This window comes from Arvicanthis niloticus, chromosome 6 (assembly GCF_011762505.2).
Source record: "Arvicanthis niloticus isolate mArvNil1 chromosome 6, mArvNil1.pat.X, whole genome shotgun sequence".
NCBI lineage: Eukaryota > Metazoa > Chordata > Mammalia > Rodentia > Muridae > Arvicanthis > Arvicanthis niloticus.
Window position 1 is genome coordinate 90,612,817 of NC_047663.1, and position 16,809 is coordinate 90,629,625.

The window sequence follows — 16,809 nt, forward strand, 5'->3', positions numbered from 1 at the left end:
GCCCTTTTCTGGTGTGTCTGAAGACAGTGACAATGTACTCTTAAGAAAGGAATAGAAATCTTTCGGAGTGGTAATTCATGAGCCAGGTGGTTTGGGGAGGTCATTGACCTTTGTTTCCTTATCTTTCACAAACTGAGGGAAAGACCAAAAGGTCAAGTTTCAAGTTTTGTCCTTCCAGAATCCTGAATTTTGTAGCCTGTGTATAATAAAAGCTGCAGTCATAGGATGTTTCAGTCAGGGAGCGAGTGACTTGAGAAGAATAGTAACACCACAGTGTGGAGGTGGGCAGCAGCGTGGGATAGGGAGAGGCCTGGGCTTACAGTGGAAGGGTTGGGTCACTTGGTTTTCCATGCCTGGTGACCTTGGGGTGTTCATGCTTTTATAGCTCAGTTTCTCCTTTTCTAAAATAGGTTTTGGATCTGGACTAGGTGCTAGTGTTCTTTCTCTGAAACTTTCGAGCTCTACTTATTATAAAGACAGAATGGAGCCATGCACATGTATTGTGTGTGTTTTAAAGTCATGTTCTACTACTGCCAGGCTTGCTGTGTACTGAGCAGCCATTTTGCAGTGAAGAGCTACTCTGCTTCCTCAGCATCCCTGGTTGATAGCCAGAGTGACTTTTGTCCTCTTCAGGTGATGTCAGAGCAACAGGGAAGGAAACCACGGCCATACATGCTCTAAAGACTCCCACTATAGGGATGGCAAGCTGTGTGAATAGAGAGGAAAATGTTGGAATTGGTAGGACACAGCTGACCTGGTGGCAATAAAGTATGTGATGGAAGTACTGATGTTGATGAAAGGCAGTAATGGATTTGGTGGGAGAGGCTCTCGAGATCCTCAGGTGTGCTTTTGTGGAGATAAGGCATAGAAGGCAAAGACTAAGCCATTGCTCAGTGCCAACCTCTTGTCTGCCTCCACTGCTCCTGAGCTGTCACTGAGCTTCTAGTGTGTAAAGCCTGGTGCCAAGCTTAGGTCTGGGAGAACCAGGACCCTGTCCTTGCTTTTAGGGGGCTCTTCATTGGGGAGTCTGTTTGTGTATACCATGTTCCTTCATGTTTCAGAGGCACTGACTTTTATCATATATACTGTTAGCGAAGCCCTCTGTGTTTGGAGCCTTGGCCTTCTCACACACCTCTGCACCCTGTGGCAGCGTGCAGTCCTCTCGGTCCTCCCTGAAGTCGTCTCATGTCCTTTTATGTTTTGACTCAGTTGTTTTCCTGCTCACCTGGACCACTTTTTGTTTTCCTGAGCATTTTTCTGGATTGAACTTCTTCCAGGCTGTCATCATTGTAGCCCATCAGTATTCCTGGTTCTGCTTTCTATTTCTATTTCTCTGTCTTCACCTGAAATTTTGGAGGGAGGCTAGGTGTCAGTGTTCTTTCCCTAAAGCTTTTGAGTTCTATGTAGGATGCTGCATAGTAAACGGTAGGAAATGTTGCATGGAGTAATTTAGTTTTGTACTTGAATGTCCAGGTTGTCTTCATTTCCCTCCTGAGGTTGTAGTACTTCTGAAATAACAGAAAGAGGGGCCAGGTATCTCAGAGCAAATGGCAGGCCCTTGGACAGTGACTGCTGCTCTGGGGAGTCGCTTGGTGCCTTACCCCTTCTCTCTGATGTAACTTTGTACCTAGGAGTAGGATTTGGGCTACTCTGTCCCAAAGGTTCCTTCTTCTTGTATTGGTGTTAATTCAGTTTTTTTTTTGTTTTGTTTTGTTTTTTGTCCAAGAAAACTTAGTTCTCCTTTGTCCAGGTCACAGTGAGACAGTCAGATCTCATGACAGTTGTCAGACATTTGGCTTCTGGAATTTAGAGGCTGTGTGTCTACTTTTGAGCATGCTAGCGCCAGTATGGACTAACAAGAGTTAACCTGAATGGTCACTAAAGGGCTGGCTGGCTGGCTGGCATGCTGTTACTGGGGAGAAGAGAGCTTGTGTTTCTTGGGAAACTAGAAGTAGCTCTGAAGTCCTCCATTGTGGGTACAGAAGTGGATAGCCAGCACTTCTTAAACAACAGTGTGTGGAGAACTATGAGTTCCTGGGAAGTGGAGTCCTGTGGTGTTTGAGAATTGTTTCAGCTTGTGATTTGATTTTGAGTCTTCCACAGAAGCATCTCCTCCTGTCTCCTGGAAGCACTTTTGCAGCCTGCCTGCTGCAAATGCCTGAGATCTGGAGGTCTGTGTAGCCTCCTTGGCCTGCTGTATAGCCCAGGGACCTGCGTAGCATCGCTGGGTATGTGCAGACTGCAGTGTATTTTCACTTTGTTTCTGTGTTCAGAGCAGTAAATAATGAGTGGCAAATACAGTACTGACTGGTCTAGCAATTTCCACACTGAGTAAAATGTTTTGCACTATCTAGGAAGGTGACCATGAGCCATGTGAGGTCTTTAACTGTTGGAAATTTGGCTAGTGAGATTGAGCAACTGGTTTTCTTTAGTATGTTTTGTTAATTAATTTATTATGCTGTTTATTTTGTGAGGCAGGGTCACTATATATATTTAACCCTTGTCTAGCCTAAACTCGCCTACATAGACCAGGCTGGTCTCAAACTTATAGAGATCTACCTGCCTTCTGAGTGCTGGGATTAAAGGTGTACTCCACCATGTTTTTATTCTTAGTTAATATTTAAATAGCCTTATATGGTTATTGTTTGGTAACTGAACAGTTTGGCCCTGCTAAGTCATTGACTTCTACAAGTCTGGTAGTGTCTCTTGAAGTTAATCCACATACATCTAAATGAGAGACTAGAGCTCATGATGTAGCTGGCTAACTGAAATGTTTTCCACGTGTGTGAATGTGCAGTTTTCTGACTTCTGAGTGTGTGTTATTTCTAAATATTCAAATATGGCTGCTCTTTGATTCACGGTGGGGTTACCTCCTAATAAACTCAAAATAGGGTGCAGAGTATGCTAAGCTGAGTATCTATTTAATAAGCCTAATCTGTGGCTAGAGAGATGGCTTAGCAGTTTATTCAGAGAACCTGAATTTGGTCCCAAAACCCATATCAGGCAGCTCACAACCACCTATGAGTTCAGCGCCATGGAATCTGGTGTCTTCTTCTGGCCCACATGGGCATTCTCATATATTTATACACTCATAGATACACAGACAGACACAACATGCACACACAGAATTAAAAGAATAAAACCAATATAAAAGGCTATCCAAGCTGAGTTATACAGTACCATAAAGAATGATTTATTTCTCCTCTTGATTTTGTCACTGCCTAGATATAGCAGCTTGATGCCGTTGCCCAGCATGTAGAGAATATCGTATTGGATATTGAGAGACAGAGGAAAAATTGAAATCCCAAGGATGCTCTCCCACCTTACCATCACCGTCAGTCACTATATGTAGTGACACATATACCTAGGGCAGATAAAGCTGCTGCAGGGACAGCCAATCTCTACCTCCTCTGCTCTCAACTCCTTGTTTGCAGCCCTTATGCATGTTCTGATATAGATAGCCAGAGAGAGTCTTCTCAAGTGTTTGTGGATGAATGGACTTCTAATTTTTAATTTTTTCATCTTTCGCACTCTTCTATGAAGCTGCTTCTTTGAAACCTAGGGAGACCCTAGGGGAGGAGTAGCCCTCAGGCTGTCCAGGAAGAGCCTCACCAGGCTGACTAGAAACTGAATCTCAGCTGGAAAGGCCTACCTGCGTCTCATTAGGAAAACATTTTCACAGTTTTCTGATCCATATACGTACAAAGGCCTGTAAACCTAGTACTAGGGAGACTGTAGTAGGAGGATTCATGAGTTCAAAGCAAGCCTGGGCTAGAAATAAGACTCTGACAAACAAAAGCAAAAAAAAACTTTTGTATGATGTTTGCATTTTAAAGGATTTTTACTTCTGTGATCTGTCTGCTTCCTTGATTGTTTGAGGCTTGGAATATGTCTTGGCATTCTGTGGTTCTGCAGTCTGCAAAAGGAGACTACAGGTTAATATAGGAGTGCTGTGAGCGCCTGTTCCCTACAGCAAGAAGAAACTCAACTGGCAAAGCAGTAGACAAGGGCCTAAATTCTTAATCTCTGCCTTTGTTGTTGTCTCTGGGCCCTGTACTTTATGATGCTGCTCCAGGAGAACTTTTAAGGGTGATGGTAATTTAGGACCCCAGAGATAATGTTGAAGCAGATAAAAGATAAGGGAAGGGCTTTAGGTATGGAGATAAGCTCAGTGGTAGAGTGTTCACCTACTATGTGCAAGGCCCTGGGTTCATATTTCTGTTACTGGAGAGGAAAAAAGAAAGATAGGTATCTTCAGACTATATAGCACTTTAAGCATCAAATGGTCTATATTCTGAAATGCCAACTCTATTTATGTATATTGTCACTTGAAATTCAGCTTATTCAAAAATGTAGTAAGAATATTTCAAACTAAAAAACACATTTGAGCAAGAATCAGCATGAAATGTGATTTGTGGCTTTGCTGAAGGGGCAGGGATTAGACTCGAGTATGGACAAAATATCAGATTCGTTGTGTTGTTAAAACTATCCACACAGGCTCTTTCCTCACTGTACAAAGATTTTAGAATCATCTGATCAGCTCTGGCTTCTGATCAGGACCCAATGGCTTTTTAGTGCTCTGTTGCTGCCATCACCTGTTGAAGAGTTGAAATTAGGTGTGGTGGTGAGCCCTTGGTGCTCCTCTGTCCTCCCTGTTCCTATCCCTCAGCTTTCTGAACATGTTATTGTACAGTCTTTTCTTTCCAAGGAAGTGATGGTGGCGCATCATCTTCTGGAAACGTATCTGGGGTTGCTCCCGCCACCCCTGCAGGAGGCTCCCGCTCCTCCTCCCGGAACATAGGCTCTTCAGGGCCTGAGAAAGAAGAGGGAAAGAAGGTCCGAAGGCAGTGGGAGTCATGGAGCACAGAGGACAAGAACACCTTCTTCGAGGGACTGTATGAGGTGAGTTGTAGACGCCAGTCATCTTCCTCCTGAGCTCTTACTGTTTATCTTGTGTTTCCCTTTGCTGCATTGCTGTCAAGTGGGCAGATTCTATCAAGGATCCTCGAAGTGGCCCGGGCAGTTGTCATCTCCTTCCTGGGGCTGTTAGGATGAATGCTCTTTCCCAAGCACCTCAGTCATGTTTCATGCATACTTGCCTGGAGTATAACCCTCCTTAGGGCTTTCACTTGGCAATACAGTGACTGATTTGGAAAGCGTTCCCTAGTGCAGAAGGACAAGCAGATACCTGGCCCTGTTAGCCAGAGTAGCAGCTAAATCCCAACTTACTTAGAATCAAATGTAGAGTTCTGTTAGAATGAGAAAAGCCACTTCCCAGACCTATGTCTGCTGATGTGGCTGTGCCCTGCCAGCTGCCTTGTAGTTATCTGTGAACATACTTTTATTAATATCAAAGTTGTTTGTCATGGTGCTTACTTATATTTTTTAAGGACTTACTTATTTTAATTTTATATGTGTGTGTATCCTCAGAGGACAGAAGATGCCAGATACTCTGGAACTACAATTACAGATGGTGGGGAGATGCCATGGGGGTGCTGAGAATTGACCTGAGTCCTCTGGAAGAACATTCAGTGCTCTTAACCACTGAGCCCTTTTACTCATTAAAACAACAAAAAGAAAAATGGCTATAGATGTGCTTCTTTGGATGTAGACAGATGGAACTATACACCTTGTCTGTCTTTGTATAAGGGAGAAATTTTACTGGAGTACAGCCATGCCTATTCCTTCATGCGCTGTTTGAGCTGATTGTTGAGCCAGCAACAGAGTTGAGTGGTTGCAGTAGATGTGTCCCTTGTGCATGTGTGCGTGTGTCTGTGTCTGCATGTGTCCATCTGTCCCCATGGTCTATGCATGCTAAACAAGGAATTACTACCAACCTCATTTTCCCAGCCTATGTCCATTCTTGTTTGTGTTTTGTTTTAACTCCTTGCAGACTCTGTCATCGTGCATAGCACTGCAGTGAACATCTTTGTTCGTGTTCCTCATTTCAGATGACTCCTTTGGCATGTTGACTTAATCAGCGAGCCTTGTCCTCTTAGTAGTTAATTCACAGTTATGATGGATGCACCTTGCCAAGCCTAAGAAGGACAAGCTCCACACAAGAATGAAGTGCAGGAATTTCAAACACAGTGTTTACAGAAGATTAGAAAGGGAGACACCTCTAATGGGCCAAGGACTTGGTTTTACTATATTCCTGTGGCTGATGTCCCTCCCTTGTACGGGTGACAGGCTAAGTTCTGCCCATTTCAGAGGTGTGTGACTGACATGGTCATGGGACCTGACACCTATTATCCATAGAAAGAATGAATAGGTACATGCAAGACTTGTTAAGGTAGTTGCAAAAGTCATTCAAACAAATGTGAAAGGGCTCTTTTTCTTTTCAGAATTATAATAAAGCACAGACTCTATCTGTATAGATTGTCTTCCAATTATGCTTTTTAAAGCTGTTAGGCATAATAGACTTGTGATTCCTGCTGGGTTGTAAGAGTGTGCAACTGTTAGTGAATATTACCATAAACTGTAACTACTCTGATGTTTTCTTTTCTTCCTGGAGCCTGAGCTCTGTAAGGTGGTCTGGCTCTCCAGCTTCTGTAAGGGAGGTATGAGGTGTAGTTGATTACAAGCTATAGGAAGGGGCTTTCTTGTGACGACCATCCTCTGCCATTCTTCTCCAGTTGGGCTAGCCTTCCTGTTTCCTTTCTTACCAACCAGGCACATGTTTTTAGGTCTCCTAAATCCTTGGTTAGTAATAATGTTATTAATGCTTTTTGTGATTTGATACACAGAAAGAGAGGCTAAGAGAGTTATTGTAGTTTAGTTGCTGTTGCTGTAGTAAACACCATGATTAAAACCAACTTGGGGTGGAAGGGTTTATTTCATCTTTCAATTGCCAGTTCACAAACTGTATCACTGAGGCTTTGAAGCCAGGATAGAAACTCAGGCAGAAACCTGGAAGCAGAAACCATAGAGGAGTGCTACTTACTGGCTTACTTGTCACAGCTTGCTCAACTAGTTTTCTTTTTATACAACTCAGGAAGGTATGCTCAGGTGGCACTGCCCATAGAAGGCTGGGCCCTTCCATGTCAATCATTTCTCAAGAAAATGCCCCAGAGACAAGGCCACAGGCCAATGCAATGGAGGTAATTTTTCATTTGAGGGTCCCTCTTCTCAGATGACTGTAGTTGGGATCAAGTCTACAAAAAATAACCAGTTGAAAAATGTGGGAATTCACACCTCATTTCGAAAGACCCTGGTGAGGCCTTGGCGTCTGTTTGACCAGTGTCGGCTGAGTGTGGGCAGCCGAAATCTCCAACAGTGGGATTAGTGGGCTGAGCATAGACCTCTGCTCTAAGAATTGTCTCTGTAATATTTGTCAACATATTTGTGTGTGTGCACATGTATGCATACATAGGCATATGTAAGTATGCATAAGGATGATGGAAATAACATCTTTGTGTATACTAGGCATGGTGTTCCCCCACTGAGGAGATTTGCACATGCTTACACAACCTAGTCTGACTTCTTTACCACCATTGGAAACCCAGCTCACAGCAACACTCCTGGCCCAGAGGGTGCAGATGGCTGGCCAGATGCAGAGACTCTGCCGCTGTCTTTGTCTCAGGCCTTAGTCTGTCTCTCCTTCTTGCTTAAGATACCCACATCTCCAACTCTGCTGAGCACAATTTTGGGCCTGAACTCAGATTGGTTTTTGTCAGGTGATGGCCTATCCAGACCCCACCCTGAGCTAGTAGTGTGTTCTAGTCCCACTGCTAGAAGAGAGCAAAAGTGAGCAAGTGGATGTGCCCTGAATAGAAGGCACCTTAGACCTTGACTAAGCACTTCCTCTTGGTCTCAGTGGTATTTCTGTATAATATAAAACTTACAACTCTGTTTTCATTTTATTTGCTTTCCAACTGTATGATCGATTTTTAAAAATCATTATTCTTTTAGCCATCCTATCATAATTTACTACATTGAGAACTGCTGAGAAAGCCTTGTCTCTGACATGCATCTCAAAGTACCCCACCCACATGCATAGGCATCAGGAGTAGCTCTGGCTTTTTGCTGTGTACTGTGAGTTTTCATCACTTAGATGTTGAGTCTTTCTCTTCCAGCTTTGCCCAGTTTTTGTTGTTCTTGACGTACTTTTCATGTTGATAACGAAGTTTAGAACACCTGTGGTTATAGAAGTGCAGGTGACTGTGGGCACGGGCTCACGTTCTACAGGCCATTTAGTTTGAGAATGCAGGTTGAGGAGTCATAAATGAGGCAGAAAGACCTCACAGCATGGAGCTTGTCTGTATGTTTCTGTTCAAGTTAGCAGCTGCCGAGGAGATAGCCAACCAGCCAGACACAGAAACAAAGGCCCAGCTGTACCTTTCCATGATTAGCTATTATGGTTTTTTCCGTTTTTATGAGACTTGCTCTTAGTCTGTTGCTAGGCTGACCTCTAGCTCCTCATTTGCCTGGCTTAGCCGTGAGTTTCCACTTCCTGTTAAGTATTTTAAAGCAGTGAATAAGTTTTAAATTAAAATAATTTCATTTTTCACTTTGGAACAATTCCCGACTTTAAAAATGTTGTAAGAGGCCAGTGAGGTGGCTCAGTGGGTAGAGGTGTTTGTCATCAAGCCTGACCTTGATCTCTAGGACCTACTTAGCAGAAGACAGCACAGGGTGCTTCCAGTACTTCTAACTAGCTCTTTTCTTTTTTGAGACCACCAAACAGCTGGTTCTCAATATCATCAACACAGGAACACACGTTCCATCCTCAAATTCCAACCGCACCCAGGTTTTGCAGGCGGTCTTCTAGGAAGGATTGGTCCTTAGATGTGGTCAGAATGCTTCAGTTTCTCGGTTCTATTCCCAAGTGTGTGTATGTGCCGCTTCTCTTCGATCACACTTTCCATGATCAAATCAGCAGGTAGCTTTGAAGAGTGACCTTTCCTATACCGTAAGATGGGTTGTGGTGACAGCCTGAGCTCTCTACCATGGTATCCTCCTGTAAGTCTCCCTCATGGTCCCATAAGGGCCACCCATAACTGTTTGTTCCAATGATAAGTTTCATGCTTTTCTGCTTTGAAGCTTAGTTTGTTTTATGCTGTGCATAGCTGGTCCCTTTTTGAGTTTTGATGAGGCTTACTTATGTTATACCAAAAAGTTATTTTAATTGCAATGCTTTTATTTTGTGGACTTTGTTTTCTAGCATGGAAAAGACTTTGAAGCCATTCAGAACAACATTGCTCTAAAGTACAAGAAGAAAGGCAAACCTGCAAGCATGGTGAAGAACAAAGAGCAGGTTCGGCATTTCTACTATCGTACCTGGCACAAGATTACCAAATACATTGACTTTGACAATGGTGAGTGTTACACAGACCCAGCCCTAGAAGATCACCAGGCAAAGTTGGTTCTTTACAGGCAAACACCCATTGCCCACTCTCTGTGACCCCATATTCACCTGGCTGCTTACCATGGGACTTGCATCCTAGTGCTTTGGTTGGGGGCATGCCAAGAACCTGTTGGTTAAATTTGTGAGGAAACTATCCCTTCTGTGTAAGGAACCTTCCTATTGAGCTGTAATTTCTGTGTTTCAGTGTCTTTGAGTGTATTTATATTGGGTGACAGACATTTCCTGAAGCATAACACACAAACATCTACTTGCCTTAGGAGAGGGAAGGAGTCCATGACAGACCAGATCAAAGCACCAAATACCACCAAACTCCAATTTGGTGGGCCAGTGAGGTTTTAGAGGGCTACTTAGAGGAATTTGAGTGAAGGGTTACTTAACAGTAGCAGAAATGACTCAAAGTTTTGTCACCCAAGCCCATCCAGCAGCTGTAACAGTTCACCAGAACAGGATATCTAGTGAACACTGCATGTCCTGCAGTCACTCAACAGATTGGAAATTTTTCTTCCACGGTGGCTCTGTGGTCTCTGCTTCTTGTAGGCAGTTGGGCTTTACCGAGATTTTTTACAGTTCGACTTGTCTGAAAGTAACTCTTAGTCTGTATTACTTTCTTACATACTCTTGCAGAGGGAATTTGGCCTAAGAAATCTGGTCAATTTCAGGTACTTGCTAGAGCTATTTTGAGTTGTTTACTTCCTTTCTTAATGGAGCTTCCCTGCGGGAAGTATTTTACCTCCCACTAGAACATCCTGTTGTAAGCATGCTGTCCTAGACTCTGGTTTCCACTTTCTCTTGACATTCTGTGTCTCAAAGTTTCCCAACAAGGTAGAAGAAGATTTTTACCTGGAAGGAAGCTGCCTCATAGCAGAAAGTTCTGGATCCCCTTATTAGTTTGGGCACTGAGATAAACTGAACTGTGGGTGTACAAGAAAGCCTGAATTTTACTGGTCTGCTTGGGGTGGATGCTGGCTCTGCCAGTATTCCTGTCATCTGTGTTATAGTCAGGATTTGGACAGTTCAGTACATCTTCAGAGAGGTGACTCGATCATCTCCAAATGTTAGTCTAGTTTCTGGCTAGTTTCAAGCACCCTTGGTTGACCACTTTCTCAGTGACACTACTTCTTCAATCCATAATCTAGTCACCTGTCCTTTCCTGTAAACCTAACTACCTCCTCCTTCCATGTTTCTGGATTCTCTTCTTGTACTCATTTGGTCCCAGCCTGCTCCATTCTGCCTTGCATTTCTGCAGTTTCTATAGTAGACTTAACTCTGTAGATTCTTTCTCTAATACTCTTAATTTTCTAGATAGTGAAGTTTCTGACATAAGAATCATGGGCATATAGCTGTGGCCACATTGCTCTTTCTTCTGACCCCTTCCTGTGCCTTCATGGTGGCCTTTGGCACCCCTGATCTTCACCTTTCTTGTGGTGTTCTCTTTGCCAGGTCATGCTATGTTGGCCATGATATACATCATGATACTATAGTTTTAAAAGACAATGCTTCATTTCCTTCCCCCCTCCCCCCCCCCATTACAGAGAAACAGAGCTCTGTGGGATCACACACCCTTCCTCCTCTTCTCTATTTCTAGAGACCCCTGGGATTAGATTGTCAGTCTCCACAGCTTGGGGTATGGGGGGCATCTCCCAGTTGATCTCTGGGTACCTGTTTGGTAGCTTCCATAATTCATATGATCATCAACATAAGATCTTTCTGCATACTTGAAGTCAACTCCTTGTTGTTTTTCAGTTGTTATCACCATTGCTGTGTGCCCCATCACTGATTTGTTTGCATATCTCAGCCCTACTCCAGTCCCTGAGATCTGAGGCTGTGTTCATACACATCATAGTATAGTAAAATGTCTGTGCCTTCCAGATGCACTGTTGATGCACTTTTCCTTTTCTTGTTGGAGCTCATAGTAAGTTCTGAAAGTCATTCCAAGGCTTTGTGTGAGGGTCCACTCCAGCTGCTCTTGACAGGTCTCCCTCAGTGAGAAGATGACTCATGAGTTAGAATTTGAAGACTGTTGTGGATCAAGTTATGTCTAGTGTGATGATTGAATGTGTCCGACTTGTTCATCAAGCTCTACCTTCAGGCATTGTGGATGGTACAAACTTAGGTGCTGTCCATGGCCCTGACACTTACACATTCCTTCCCAGGGTCTGCTAAGTCTGAGACTTTTCATGGGTCAGTATTGCAAAGCATATATTAAAGCAATGTTTCTTTTCTGTTCCTTTCTCTGCAGAACCACCTTCTTACCCCATGTCCTTCAAGGTCCTGGTAGCATCATTTTTTTTAGTTCTATCCCATCAGGGTTGAGAGATAGAGACCTCAACACATTATAGGATAATACCAAACTGTATGGCCATCCAACTTCCCTCTTGTCTTTCTCTGTCCTGTGGACTACATAGTCACCACATAGGAAAGGCCTTTATATTGTGATTCTGGCTCTCCCAAGGTTCTGATGGCTCCTCATTAGACACACACAGCCAGGGACCAGCCCCTTGCTTCTGTGCTAGAAGCAGTAGTCTCAACCAGGCACCTTGACACTGTCTTGCCTTTACAACTGGCTTTCAGAACTGTGGGACCCTCAAAGAGATCAGTAACTACATGCACACAGTGCTGTGATCCACATGTGATAAGTCTCAGCTTTTTCTATTTTCTTATACAAGCAGCCTGTATGTACCCTGTCATGTTTCTGTCCCTCCTGTCTAACATTCATCTTCTTTTCTTCCAGTGTTCTCTCGAGGGCTGAAGAAATCGTCCCAGGAGCTCTATGGTCTCATCTGCTATGGCGAGCTACGAAAGAAGATAGGGGGTTGTGAGTACTGCTGCTGTTCCTGAGTCATCCTCGTGGGTTGTTGGCCTGGTCACCACTGATCTTTAGTGGCCAGGAATCCAACTCTTATCTTGAAATTTTTTTGACAACAGAAAAGTTGAGAAAGATGTAATGACCATGCCTTCACCTAACCTCCCACTTACTAGTGTCTATTTATGCCGTTCACGCACAGGTGCACTGCTTTCTTACCTCCCTTTATTTGACTGTACATCCTTATACCACACCCTGAGACTTCAACCCTGTGACCTGGAGTACACACTGCCTGTTATGATCATACTGAGCCATTAAAAGCTATCAAAGGGTGCAGTACCCTGCTAACTTCCTGCCTACATTCAGAGTCTTTAGAATATCCCTAAGTAATGGTCAAGTCCTTGACCAGGACTACTGCTCATGTGCAAACTCTTCTGTATATAAAGTGGTTGCATTGCTTTTTTTTTTTTTTTTTTTTTCCCATGGCTGCCTATCTGAGCCAGCATGTGACTGAGCATCAGTTCTGGCTGGATCTCCATAGACCCTAGCCTGACTACAGCTCAAGGCTGCTTGTCCTTCTCTCAGCCAGTTGGCTCAGTACAGGCTGCTAGTTGTGATTTCCAAGAATTCTCACAATTGCCCTTCCTCTCCTCCCCTCCCTTCTTGTTTTATTTCCAGGACATGTTTCATCAGGTCCTGTTTGATTTGTTTGGCATCTTCCACTTGGATGCCACCCGTAGGCCTCTCTCTGTACAACCTGCTAGACACAGGACTGTAGGGCCTTGGTCCTGCCCTAGCTTTTCTCTTCATTAAACCATCTACTCCTGCAGATCTCCAGTCTCCCTGATCACATAAGGCTTAAACTAAGTTGTATACATTTTTTTTTTCATGTGTTTGTGGTAGTACATGAAGAGGTTGGTTAGTGTCCATATAAGGGCCTGATGTGTCTGCTCTTGCATGCCCTGTCTACATTTTCTCTTTCCAGTGTTCTTCTTGCTTTCCTGAAGGTCTATTCCACCTGGGCCCTTCCCTTCAGTGTGAGGATATCCTTTACTTTCTGTGGTGCAGTTGTACCTGCATTGAATCCTTTTACATACTGTTATCTGACAACTTCATTTTGTTTTCATTCTTTTTGGTTTTTTGAGACAGGGTTTCTCTAGGTAGTCTTGGGTATCCTGGAATTTGATTTGAGGACCATGCTGGCCTCAAACTCAGTGATCTGCTTGTCTCTGCCTCCTGAGTACTGAGATTAAATCATATGCCACCAAGCTCTGTGTTTCAAATTATGTACCTGAGAGTCCACAGTCAGCAGGGAAAGAGGGTTCAGGACCCAGTGAGATACCTGGAGGAAGCAGTTATCAGGACCAAGCACTATGGGACTGAGCCATGGCTCAGCAGTACCAGAAGGCCAGGGACAATGCCTGAGCACAGATCATACTAGACTCTTAGGAAACGGTTAGGAAGAGGCTGTGGGTCAGGCAAGGCCCTGGTCAGCTGTACTCCAGATACAGATTCATTAAGATATAGACCACTAATTAGCAAGATCTGGGGGCTGTGTGGAAGCAATAATATGGGAATTTGTGATTGTTTCTAACTATCCCATGGCCTCATTTGTTTTCCTGTTTTTTTAAAGGTATGGATGACAAGAATGCAACAAAGTTGAATGAACTCATTCAGGTTGGGTAAGTACAAATTACTATACTTGAATGGTAGTCATCCACTGACCTACAGAAGTTGAGATGTGTGCTGTTTTCCTTCATTTTCTTTTATTCTTGAGCTTGTTGTGTGTGAGAGCTGGTATGTGAGTTGTGGTGCTTGTGTGGAGGTCAAAGGAAAACTTTCAGCGTCATTTGTACTGGGGTGTTTCCAGGTTGAACTCAGATCATCAGGCTGTGTAGTGATCTAATTTGTTTTTTGTTGTTCTGACAGACAATATGACCGAAAATAATTTAGAGGAGGAAAAGGTTGATTTGGCTTACACCTTAAGTCAGGGCTGAACCTGAAGCAGAAACCATGGAGGAATGCTGCTTACTGGCTTGCTCACTAGTTTTTGCTCAGCTACTTCTTTTATACAGCCTAAACCCACCTGCTAAGCAATGATTTTGGACCCAGTGGGCTGGGTCCTCCCACTTCAGTCGTCAGTGAAGACAGTTACTCACAAAGCCACTGACCAGTCTGATCTGAGCAATTCTTCAGTTGTGGTTTCTTTGAGGTGACCCTTGGTTGTGTCACACTGTAAAGACTGATAAAGACATGAGGCAGGTGTTTCATCTGCTCAGCCTCTAGCCAGCCCTCCAAAGAATTAACACGTCTCACTTTCCTCTTAGGCATGTGGCTTTCTTCCCACAGATGCTCCCTGTGCCTGCCCTTGCATGTGCACAGATGGCCCAGGGCTCTCTTTCTCTCCCTTTAGTGCTTCAGCGTGTTGGCTCCCGAACTGCTGCAGATGGCTTTTCTTGCCTTTTAACACTTAATCTGACCCTGACTTCTAGGTCTTTTTAGCCTATTGTTTTTGTTAGCCTTTTTTAGCCTTTTCTGTTCCGAAGATACTATCTGCATCAGGGTTGAGTGTAGAGATAGCATCCTGGCTTGTCTTTAAGTTTTCTTCGTAGACTGCCACTGTGCATCAGCAGGCTTGGATGGCATAGTTAGCGTTTTAATTCTCATGAGTCCTTTTGTGTTCTGCCTGTCTCTAGAACTGGTACATAGGTCAGTAAAATATTGTTACCCTGAGCTTCTCTCCAGTTCCCCTCTTGTGGTCCCCTCTTGGCTGCCCCAAAGCATACCTTTCTCTGTACCCTTTCTTGTGGCTCCAAAGGCTTCTGTTACTTTTTCTGGTAGAGATCAGCTTTCTTGCCCATACCTTGGATATAAACTTCACTGCCTGGAAGTCCTAGTCTTGCTGAGTGTCTTACTCTGCATCTTCACTTTGCTAAAGGTTGAATGCTTAGTCATAACTCCATCCTTTGTCTCATCATGGCTATTCTCTGTCTTGGGGAGTTACACTGCCACTGATGTGGCTCTGCTACATTGCAAGACCCATTTCTGCCACTGCCCATGAGGCATTTTGTGGAGGGATTTTGGTGGTGGTGGTGGTGGGGTTTGGGGCCCTTGTTGAAAGCTGCTATATCCTCTGTCTCTTTCCTTGCCCTCAGTCCTCCAAGCCATCCCCTCACCCTTGAACATTTGGTCTGCTTTGTCATTCAGACCCTTGTAGCAACTGTGGACATATCTTTTGAGATATAGCCTCCCCAAATCCCTAGTTCTGTTCTCTTGCTTCTCTCCCACGGGCCTGAATTTTAACTTTTAGATGACTTTATATATGTTGGATTGAGCACCTAGGCTTCAGCTAGGTGAACCCTTCCTGTGTTCTTCCTAGGACTGTATTTGTAAGTCTTTATTTTTGTAACAACCGAGGCCTGATCAGATTGAATCACCATGGAAGAGTACTGTGATCTGCCAAGACTGCTGGGTGGCCTTAAATACCAATAATGTTCCTGGATATAGCTTTTCTCAGACATAGTCAGAGGCCATCAGAAAGTGAAGTACCAGCTGTGTTTGTTGAGGCCTTAATAGGTGGGATTGACTTGCTTTGTGTCCTCATTTGAGACTCAGAGTCCAGCCTTCATTTCCTTTTGCACTTACTTTTTTTTTTTTTTCTTCCCCCACAAGGCTGAGCAGTTGTCTGTCAGGACCTTTGTTTCCTCATGGGCTGAAGTGATCACCATTGTTGTAGCTTTATCAGTAGGTTAGATGTATCCTTTGAGGGATAGGACCAGTGTGATTTGATCTGGCAGAGACCGATCTTCCCTTGAACTTGAATATATCTTAGTTTCAGATTTCCTAATACTCATGGACAGCAGGTGGATGGGTGTACCACTATTGAAATACACTGAGTCAGACACAGGGGAGCTTACACATGCTGATAATGAAATAAAATAATAATAATGAAATAATAATGATAATGAAATGGTGATGGCACTGGAGCCTAAGTGTATTCTTGGATCTTGTGTTCTTTGTGTAGCTGCTTTGCTGAGCAGATAACCACCCCAGTTGGAGGTTTTTTTTTTTTTTTTTTTTTTTAAAGCAAGGCCACTATTGAGATTTACCTGGCCCTACCACCTACCTGGAATAGATGGAATAGTTAGTTAGTTATAGAGGGCTTCTGGGTGTCAATGGAGTGAGTGTGCATGTCAGCGTGGGTTGCAGCTTGTAGCAAGGAGAAGCTAGGCCAGTGTCCTAGGTAAGACCCTGAGAAACTTCAGAGTACCAGTGGGGAAACTGGTGGGCACCTTCCACTTTTAACTTGATAGGTACCTCACCCAGCCCTCTAACTGTAGCATCTCAACTGATACTGTGTGAATATGTGCTTCCATGAGTGGAGGCTGCTGTGGCATTGCTCCAGAGGGACAGGTCTATATCACTTAACAACCCTTTTTCTGTGCCCATGACTGTGTGTCTGTGTATCTGTAGAACATTATGTTAAAGTGATAGTTATGGGTAGGTAACAGGAAGGGTTCCTACCTTGAACATGCAGAGTCAGCGTTCTAGGGCGAATGGCACAGATGGTGCAAAGGAAGCAACTGCACTGACTCCGTGGCAGCTGAGGAGAGGCCAGGTGTGGGTCTTAGTCTGATGG

General features: G+C 43.9%; 1 protein-coding gene across 10 annotated transcripts in view; it reads left to right on the top strand.

Moving 5' to 3' along the window:
• The window catches only part of Cramp1 (cramped chromatin regulator 1), a 52,230-nt gene that overhangs the window by 7,726 nt on the left and 27,695 nt on the right, over positions 1-16,809 (top strand). For 6 of the 10 annotated variants that reach the window (XM_076937169.1, XM_076937164.1, XM_076937161.1 and 3 more), the window contains exons 3-6: positions 4,694-4,902; positions 9,164-9,317; positions 12,099-12,182; positions 13,804-13,852. In XM_076937169.1, coding sequence (XP_076793284.1) covers positions 4,694-4,902; positions 9,164-9,317; positions 12,099-12,182; positions 13,804-13,852 — 496 coding nt within the window. The remainder of the gene's footprint in view (positions 1-4,693; positions 4,903-9,163; positions 9,318-12,098; positions 12,183-13,803; positions 13,853-16,809) is intronic. The other 4 variants (XM_034506295.2, XM_076937168.1, XM_076937167.1 and 1 more) reach the window with 1 other exon arrangement.